The sequence below is a fragment of the Tupaia chinensis genome, unplaced genomic scaffold, assembly GCF_000334495.1.
Source record: "Tupaia chinensis unplaced genomic scaffold, TupChi_1.0 Scaffold143794_1, whole genome shotgun sequence".
NCBI lineage: Eukaryota > Metazoa > Chordata > Mammalia > Scandentia > Tupaiidae > Tupaia > Tupaia belangeri.
The window spans coordinates 102,901-112,726 of NW_006203644.1; the positions used below are offsets into that span (position 1 = coordinate 102,901).

Genomic DNA, 9,826 nt, shown 5'->3' on the forward strand with positions numbered 1-9,826 from the left:
AACTATTTCACATCTATTGCTTTTATTGTCTATTAAAACCATTCACTTTTTGGGGGGCCCAGCTGGAGGTATACTAGTTAAGGCACTGGATCCCACATAGCCAACTGCATGATTCAAGTCCTAGATCTAGTAGCTTAAAAATTGCTCCAAGCATGTATACATATGTGCCCAAAAATTCCAAGAGGAGAATGGAAGAGAAAGGATTTTGACATGGTTATGCCCCAAGGAAATGATTTTTCACTTCTTCTGCCCTCCCCTCATGAATGTGCATGCCGTATAACAAAAACCTAAACAAACGAAGTTCACTTATTTTGAAATTACAGAAAGCACATTATCCTGCCTAAAATACTAAAATGAGTTTCTAACAATGTATATATGTTCTTCTAACATTTCTTCCCACCATTCTCTTCCTTTGGGCCAATGTCATCTGGGTAAAATGCAAATTGCCTAGTCAACATTGCTCTCAACCCCCCCTCCCCCATTGCTGCATCTCCACTTTAAATAAGCTTCTAATGCACTTGCAAGAAAGATCAGAATCCTTGAGCCCATAGATACCTTTCCTCATCCTAAAACATATCCAATAATCCTCTAGACAAAGCTTCTTCCCAGTTTCATTAACATATTTGGGGGTGGATAATTAAGATGCTCCTTTGACAGTAACAAAAATCTTCTAATTGAAGTTGAAATCATAATTTCTTTTGGGACTTTTATATATGATATAGCTGAAAAAAATTAAGCTTATCCTTTGTTTTTCTCTTTTAAGAACAGAATTTTCCTTGAACGGTCCTCAAGCTATCCAATATTCCTCTAGGCTCCTTAGATTTATGTCTGACATACTGCCTGAGTGAGAGAAGAAACACACACTTGGTGACTAGAGCTGACAGAACTCTTGAACCCACGTAGAAGCCCCACAACTGCCAACTTGGTGGCAGTGTGTTTTCTAAAAAAGGGTTTTCAGAGATTCCAACTCTGAAAATGACAATCCAGAGTCACAAACATGCACCTGTCCCTACTATGGGCATAGTAGAATATACAACAGAGTATGATGTACATACAAGTTAGCAAAACCCAAATCTCTGACAGATACAGGAATTTATGTCTTAGCTCTCCTGAGCTGCAAAGGTTCCCTCTGAAAAAATACTTGTAGGGTAGTAACTACAAGTGGGTTTCATTTAATAAGGAGGGAAAATGTGGTGTCTGCAGGTGCTTCTGAGTGTTGTACAAACTTAACATCAAAGATCACATGAACATTATTAAACATTGCATCACACTTTACAATTAGGCAAGGAGGCTGTCCTACCCAGTCCAGCTCCAAGCTCTGATCCCCTCAACCTCCTTCTGAGGAGCTTGGCCCCCACCTTCAATCACTCAAAGAGCATCATTTCAACTTACAATGTTTACTGAAGTTGACCTATCTCACAATTTTTCAAAACACATATCCTAAATCTGATTATCAGAGTATACTGTTCCAATCTGATAACTGATTATGTCTCTCCCACGCAGGAGGCAGCTCATTGCATATTGAAGTCTGATACATTGAATGAGCATTGGAGAGATAAGAAACTTTATTGTCAATTTTCTGTGCCTGATTTAGTTATGTATGACACATACATGTGCAACATAACATCAGGTTGTACTTGATTAATATATATATTATTCATTCCACTGAAAATGTAAAAATTAAAAACAAAGCAAGGCTATAAAGTATCTTCTAAGAAACATCATCAGGAAAGAAAGAACAAAAACAGATCTAGTGCTTATTTAGAAAAATATCTTTGTTTTATTCATCAATAAATACAATAACATTAGTTAGAAAGTCAAAAATACACACAAAGAATATCATGCTAGAAGAAAAATTGAACATAGACTAGAAAATATCATATTTATTTATTCAATACCTCTAAAATGAGACACTAATATTAAGATTATGGGAAACATTGGAAATTTTCAGGTTGTTTGAAATTACTAAAACAATATTCTATTTATGGGAATTCTGATAACAAACAGAAATTCACATATAGAATTTTAATCTCTACTTATTTTGAAAATTCATTGTATAATTTTTGACATAGAGAATGAGAGAGAGAGAATTCATTAGAGCAAGATTTTACTTTTATCTTTAAATACTAAACCAGTTTCATTCTTTTTTCTTTTAGAGAGATTTTTGCTATAGGGCACATGCACTCCCCAGAGGGATAGCGAGATACAAAGAGATAGAAAGCAAGAAATCAATCCCCAGGAGGAATGGCTACACTGCAATCCCTCCTCTTCCATTCTCCTCTTGGGATTTTGGCATGCACACACATGTGACCAGCAGAGTTTTAAGTCTCTGGGTCCAGGATTCAAACCGTGATGGATACATAGGAATTTAGCAATGTAACCATTACACCATCTGTGTCCCGGTTAAGCCAGTTTCATAACTCTAACCTAATCTTTTTATCTTCTGTCTGGTCAGCTCTACTGAAACTGATAGAAATAGTAATGCAATCACAAAGCTAATCTTTGAACTTGCATTTTCTTGCACTAAAATATTTCTAAATTTATAGATAATTAAATGTCATGTTATTTGCAATATACTAGATAAAAACAGGTAGAGTTTTAATTATGAATTGTGATTCATTTTAATGCCCCATTCTATAATCTTAAGAACTTCCATTTTCCTCCCTAATATCTACCAGCTTTCCCAGGAACTTTATACTTATTTCTACATGATTTCACTAAATAACACAATTTTTCCTTCAGAAATGTATTCTACTAAGAAACAGAGTTTTATTTTCAGCCATCTACCATAATGACTGGATATGGCAAAGAACCACAAAGGCTCACTAACTCGCAGGTCAGAGGGTGGGCTAAATTCATTCATGTAACTAACCGTATATCCAGGTCTCACTTAAGAGTTATTTCTCAGTAAATATTTCTCAGTAAAATTATCAGTTACTGCCTATATATTTGAAAGTTTCTAATACATAGCTGTTTTGCAAAAGTGAGTCCAGATTTTAAAAAAGTATTATGGATAACGTTATCAAAACTTCATTGACCCTATATCCAACTGAACCTAATCTGAAGCACATGGAACTCATGGATCAGCTGACCACTAGCCCTCCGGCCAGGCAGAGCTTTGACAGATCTGGACTTGAAGGATTAGTTTTCAGCAGAAGTTAAAGAAGCAGTACTTTGAAAGTTACGTGTCAACTCTGTTTTTTTACTAAAGTTCTTCTCAAGGCATTTGTAACCTCTTTATTTCTCAGGCTGTAAATAAAAGGATTTAGCAGAGGAATTATAATTGTGTAGAACAGGGAGTACATTTTGTCCTGATCTGCAGCTGGGCCAGACCCGGGGCGCACATACATGAAGAAGAGAGTGCCGTAGAACAAGGAGACAGAGAGTAGATGGCCACTGCACGTGGAGAAGGCTTTGCGTCTGCCCTTCTCAGACTTCTTTTTTATAATAGCAAAGAGGACCGAGGAGTAAGAGATAATGATACCTATAAAAGTGAAAGATTGTATAAAAGCTGAAAGTACAAAAATCAGAAGCATATTAACTGTAGGGTCAGTGCAGGAAATCTTAAACAGCTGTAAAATTTCACAGTAGAAATAATGTATTACATTGGATTTGCAAAAAGTTAATCTAAATAACAAACCCACATGCATCATAGGATGAAAAAAGCCAGTAATATAGGAGACACTTAACAATTGAATACAGAAAACATTAGACATCACTATTGGATAAAGCAGGGGGTTACAAATGGCCACATAGCGATCGTAGGCCATCACTACCAGGAGGAAACATTCTGTGTTTGCACTAGAAGCAAAAAAATAAAACTGGGTCACACAATCAGAAAGAGATATTGAATGATTCTTTGATAGGAAATTCACAAGCATCTTGGGGGTCACAGAGGAGGAAGTGCATGCATCTGCAAAGGCTAAACTGCCCAGGAGTGAGTACATGGGGGTGTGAAGGTGGGCGTCCTTCCAGATGAGAGCAATCAGGCCAAGGTTGCCCGCCATGGTGATGAGGTAGATGACCGAGAACAGCAGGAACAGGGGCACCTGCAGCCCTGGACGATCTGTGAGTCCTGTGAGGACAAACTCGGTCACCAGAGTCTTGTTTGTCTCCATCATAGTCACACAGAGTGATCACTGCAATGAGAAGGCAAGTGAAGAGCACAGCATGAATTATCTTGAAGATGATCGCATTTTATTTTTTTAAATTATCTCCAATTTTTATGTCTCCCCTTTACTCAGATTTACTTTTATCCTTGAATAAACATTCCTTCTAGTGTAAAATATTTGTAAAACTGATCTTAAAATATAAATATTCCTATATTTTCAATGTATATATAAAAGAAGTGATTTTTTTTTCTAATTTAAAAAAAAACTGATTGCAAATTATAATCATCTTCTAGGTCCAGCCTGATGCCAAGTAGGTAATGCCTAAACTGCAGTGCTAAAAGCCGCATGGCCAACCCCAGGTTCCAATCCCCAGCCCGGTCTAGCTGAAACACGCCAGCTGCAGATGTGCAGGAATGTGCTCAAGACCCTGAAAGATGGGGGGTTAGGGGAAGGAAATTTGGGCATGATCCGATCTTGTCTAGGATGCTTCTCTCTTTCTCTCACTGCACACATATATATTAGCTCACTGATTAAAATAAACAAAAAAATTGCCTTGTCATTTAAAGATCTTTAAAAATATGAATAGAATAGGGGCCAGCCAGTAGCATTGTGATTACAATACTGGACTACCACATGGCTGACCACAGTTCAAGTCTCAGACCCAGGAGTTTGAAACACGTGTGTTTGTGTCTGTCTGTGTGTGTGTGTGTATGTGTGCCCAAAATCTCAGGAGAATGGAAGAAAAAAGATTGCAGCATGGCCATCCCCATCTAGGGGGGTTGGTTTTTCACTTTTTCTTTTCTGCCTCTCTGGCAAGTGCATGAGCTTATGGCAAAAATTTCTAAAAAAGAAAAAAGGGACCAACAATTGGCATAATGGCTATGTCATTGGACTCCCATATAGTCGACTGTGGTTCAAGTCCAGGACCTGGTGGCTTAACCTCATACCAGGCGCGAGTGCATCCGTGCCCAAGATCCCAAGAGGAGAATGGAGAAGGGATTGAGGCATGGCCATTCCCCCTGGGGGTGATTTCTTACTTTTTGTCTCTCTGTCTCTGTGTATTTCTGGCGGGCGAGCATACACACCCTATAGTAAAACCTCCTAAAAAAAAAAAAATGAGGGTCAATAGATGTCATAGCAGTTACTTCACTGGACTCCCACATGGCCAACAGTTTTTTGAGTTCTGGACCCAGTGGCTTGAAATTCATGCTGGGCACATGTGTGTGCATGCCCAAAACCCTGGTTAAAAAAAGGGATTGTGATAGGGCCATCCTCCTTGGGAGTGATTTCTCGCTTTCCCTCTCACTGTCTCTGTCTCTCTCAGGTGAGCATATATGTCATAAGGCAATAAACTGTTAAAATAGAAAAAAGAATAGAATATACTATTTAAATAGGCAATACAGTAGCTATTAAAACTAATGCAGGGACCAGCAGTTAGCGTAATGGCTATGTCGCTGGACTCCCATGTAGTTGACTGTGGTTCACGTCCCGGACCTGGTGGCTTAAAACTCATGCTGGGCGCATGTGCATGTGTGCCTAAGATCCCGAGAGGAGAATGGAGGAGAAGGGATTGCAGCGTGGCCATCCCCCCGGGGGGTGATTTCTCGCTTTCTGTCTCTCTGTCTCTCTGACTGTCTGGTGACCGCACACACCCTATAGCAAAAACCTCTCAAAAAAAAAAACAAAAACAAAAACTAATGCAACACATTCTAAGAAAAAAATTTCAAATTAAGAAAAGACTGAAATGTACACTCAAATATCATTATGAAGAATTATTGTATGGAAATTCAAATAAATCTATGGTGTTAAATGTTAAAGTTAAGTAAAATTGTGTGTGTGGAGGAGTGGGGCCTAGGGAAGGACATTTGGAGGAGGGATACAGAGGCAGAGCATTGATGGGATGGGGAGGCATGGTGTAATCTGTTGAAGATATTTTGATCAGCTGGACTGGGGAGAAATGTTCACATATTGAAATGTTCACTTTGTAAGCTAGACAATGTGATTGAATGTATATAAAACAAAAAATAAGTTAATTTTAAAAAGTAAATAAAGTTAAGTGAAATAATACAGTAATATATAATGAAATATTAAAATTGTAGGAGTATTTTCTAACTGTATAGATATTTATAATTTGCCAGAGAGCATGTGCATTTATCAGAGAGAGACAGAAGAAGAAGGAGATAAAGTGAGAAAGTACCTTCCATGGCGAACAGCCATACTGCAATCCTTTCTCCTCTACTTCTTTCTTTCAGAATTTTGCATATTTGCACTAGTGCACTTGGTGTTTTTCTTTTCTATTTATTTATTTATTTGAAGAGGTTTTTGCTATAGGGTGTGTGCACTTCCCAGAAAGACAGAGAGAGGGACAGAAAGTGAGAAATCACCCCCTGGGGGGATGGCCACACTACAATCCCTTCTCCTCCATTCTCCTCTTAGGATCTTGGGCACGCACGCCCGCACACCCAGTGTGAGTTTAAGCCATCAGGTCCGGGACTTGAACCGTGATGATCTGATATGGGAGTCCAGCGATATGGCCTTTACGCCAACTGCTGGTCCTGCCTGGGGTTTTTCTTAAATTGCGGATGTGAGACTTGAGTTGTGCAGTTGTCCATGAGGGATCAAGGTGCTTTACCCACCATGCCTCAGGCTGGCTCAATTAATATACTTTACTAATTTTATATTGCTATAACTAAACATTAGTGATTAACTTAATAAGTCCTAAATTCCACATCTCTATATAAATTACAAGTATTTTTAATGCAAACAATATTAAAAAAAACATAAAAATTTAATAATAATAGCCATAGCACTTTAAAATATATTGATATAATTGCTTTAAATTTGCAAGGCTTATATGAAAAATAAATAAAAACTTATTAAAGGTCATTACACAATTTCCAAAGAGACAGCCAAAATGCTGGATAAGAATACAATGTTACAAATTTGTCATACAACTGAAATTTATTTCATTAGTATCCTAATCACGTTCTAATATAATATTGTGAGCATAAACTTGATTTAAAATTGTATAAGATGGATGAGGGAAATATTAACAGTAAGGAGGGTCAAGTATGCACCAGTATTAAAACATAAGGCATTCCATTGAAAGATATACTGTATAGAAATAGAAAGTTATAATAGTGAAACTAATGAAGACTCTAGAAATAGCTTCAAATAAATACATAAAATTAATATATTCCAAAGGTGATGTGTATTTGAGAGGAAAAAAATTGTTGATGCATTCAATAAATAGTATAAATACATATATGACTATCTACCTGGTAAAAAGTTATTTTGTCTCTTGCTCCTAATTTTAGAATTGTTGCTTGATAAGTCCTTGAAAGTTAAAAAAAAATAAGAATGGGTGGCTAATTAAAATATTATCAAAGAACATGGAATAGACACCAGCAGATTTCAATAATGGTTATATCACTGATCTCCCATATAGTTGACTGTTGTTCGAGTCCCGGACCCTGTGGCCTAAAACTCACACCAGGTACTTGTGTATGCATACACAAAATGCCAAGAGGAGAATGGAGGAGACAGGAGGAGACAGGATTACCATGTGGCCATCCCCCCGGGGGGTGATTTCTCACTTTCTGTCTCTCTGTCTCTCCCTGTGTCTCCAGCGAGTGCACGTGCCCTATAACAAAAATATCTCTCTCTCAAAAAAAATCATGAAATAATTATAATTTAATTATGTTACAGAAATATTTAGCAAATATCAGAAACCTATAAATTATAAGAATAAATAGCAGGGCCAGCATATGAGCATATGGCATAGCAGTTACATCACTGGACTCCCATAATGGCCAACTGTAGTTTGAGCCCTGCACCTGGTGGCTTGAAAATCATGCTAGGCACATAGACATGGATGCCCAAGATCCCAGGAAGAGAATGGCAGAGAAGGAACTGTGGCATGGCCATCCCCTCTAGTGGGTGATTTCTCATATTCCCTCTATCTCTGTCTTTCTCTCTCTCTTCAGCTCACACACGCTAAGGTAAAATCTACTAAAAGAAAAAGGCATATTTAATCTACTTTTTACTTTCATGAAGATGGAAGGAAATATTAAATGAAAGATTAATAGTTTTTGGACCAGCAGTTGACGTCATGGCTATGTCACTGGACTCCTGTGTAGGCAACCGCAGCTCAAGTCCCAGACCTGGTGACTTACACTCATGCCAGGCGCATGTGCGTACATGCCCAAGATCCTGAGAGGAGAACAGAAAAAAGATTGTGGCATGGCCATTCCCCCTGAAGGGTGATTTCTCCCTTTCTGTCTCTTTGTCTCTCTCTGTCTTTCTAGCAAATGCATGTGCCCTATAGCAAAAACCACTCCAAAAAAAAAAAAGAAAGATTAATAGTTTTTTAAATGTAGTAAATATGATTGATATTAGCACCTATCACAGACAATAATGATATCTTTTGAAAAAAGTTAAGTAATTTAGGGAACCAGCAGTTAGCATAATGGCTATGTCGCTGGACTCCCACGTAGTCGACCGCGGTTCGTGTCCCGGACCCGGTGGCTTAAAACTCACACCGGGCGCGTGTGCATGCGTGCCCAAGATCCCGGGAGGAGAATGGAGGAGAAGGGATTGCGGCTTGACCATCCCCCCTGGGGGGTGATTTCTCGCTTTCTGTCTCTATGTCTCTCTCTGTCTGTCTGGCAAGCGCACGCGCCCTCTAGTGAAAAAAAAAAAAAAAACTCTCAAAAAAAAGTTAAGTAATTTAGTAGAAAAATGAAAAGGAAATAAACAAGTCAAAGAAAAATATATCAACATATTTAATAATTGTAGCAAAAAATGCTCACGTTCTCCAGTATGGAGAATGTGCAAATAAAATAACAATAAATATAATTTTTCACTTTTCAGATTAAATTTGCTGCTTGCAGAAATTTGGAAAGCACATTTGATATATATGTGAATTATTAAGCCTTTAAAATATAATTTGACAATATCTTTCAAAAATAAGACTATACATACCATTGAACTCAGCAATCCATGACTATAATTCTTCTATAGCAAGAGCAATTATTTAGCAGGGAAGGAGATCTACTGCAGCATTTTCATGGTGACAAAAGCCTGAAATAAGAGAAAATCATATTAAGGTGAAGGAAGAGTTGGCTGTCTCCTGATATCAGCATATTAATTGATATTATGGCAGCTTACCAAAAATGAGGTGGAGTCTACAGATTGACTCAGGGAAATTTTCATACTTATTAGACATGTGGGAAAAGTCAAGATATAGAGAAATAGTGTACTATAATCCTATTAAGCATGAATAAAACAAACTCTTCAAATTCTCACAGTATGTGTGTCTGTAAACACATATAGACATGAACATAATTACAAATAACCAGATGAACATAAAGATAGTATGAATTGTAGACTCTAGATTGTCAATATTAATTGTCTAGCTACAGCTGTCAGGAGAGAGTAAAAGATAGGAGACACAAGGTAAAGAGCTCCCTCCCTTAAAAAATTGTGTTATATGGACCAGCAGTTGATATAATGGCTATGTCACTGGGCTCCCATGTAGTCAACCATGGCTCGAGTCCCAGACCCAGTGGTTTAAACTTATGCCGAGCATGTGTGTGTGTGTGTGTGTGTGTGTGTGTGTGTGTGTGTCCGAGATCCCAAGAGGAGAATGGAGGAGAAGGGATTGCAGTGTGTCCATCCCCTCTGGGGGGTGATTTCTCACTTTCTGTCTCTCT

At 37.9% G+C, this 9,826-nt stretch overlaps 2 protein-coding genes across 2 annotated transcripts in view; both read right to left on the reverse strand.

The window, feature by feature from the left end:
• Positions 1-3,188: 3,188 nt before the first annotated feature.
• LOC102483070 (olfactory receptor 5AC1) lies at positions 3,189-4,121 on the reverse strand. The gene has a single exon (XM_006165040.1). The coding sequence runs from the start codon at positions 4,119-4,121 to the stop codon at positions 3,189-3,191; it is 933 nt and encodes a 310-aa protein (XP_006165102.1).
• Positions 4,122-9,164: 5,043 nt separating this feature from the next.
• LOC102483483 (olfactory receptor 5AC1) overlaps positions 9,165-9,826 on the reverse strand; it is an 8,925-nt gene continuing 8,263 nt past the window's right edge. The window contains exon 3 of the mRNA XM_006165041.2: positions 9,165-9,194. Within this exon, the coding sequence (XP_006165103.2) occupies positions 9,165-9,194 (30 nt within the window). The remainder of the gene's footprint in view (positions 9,195-9,826) is intronic.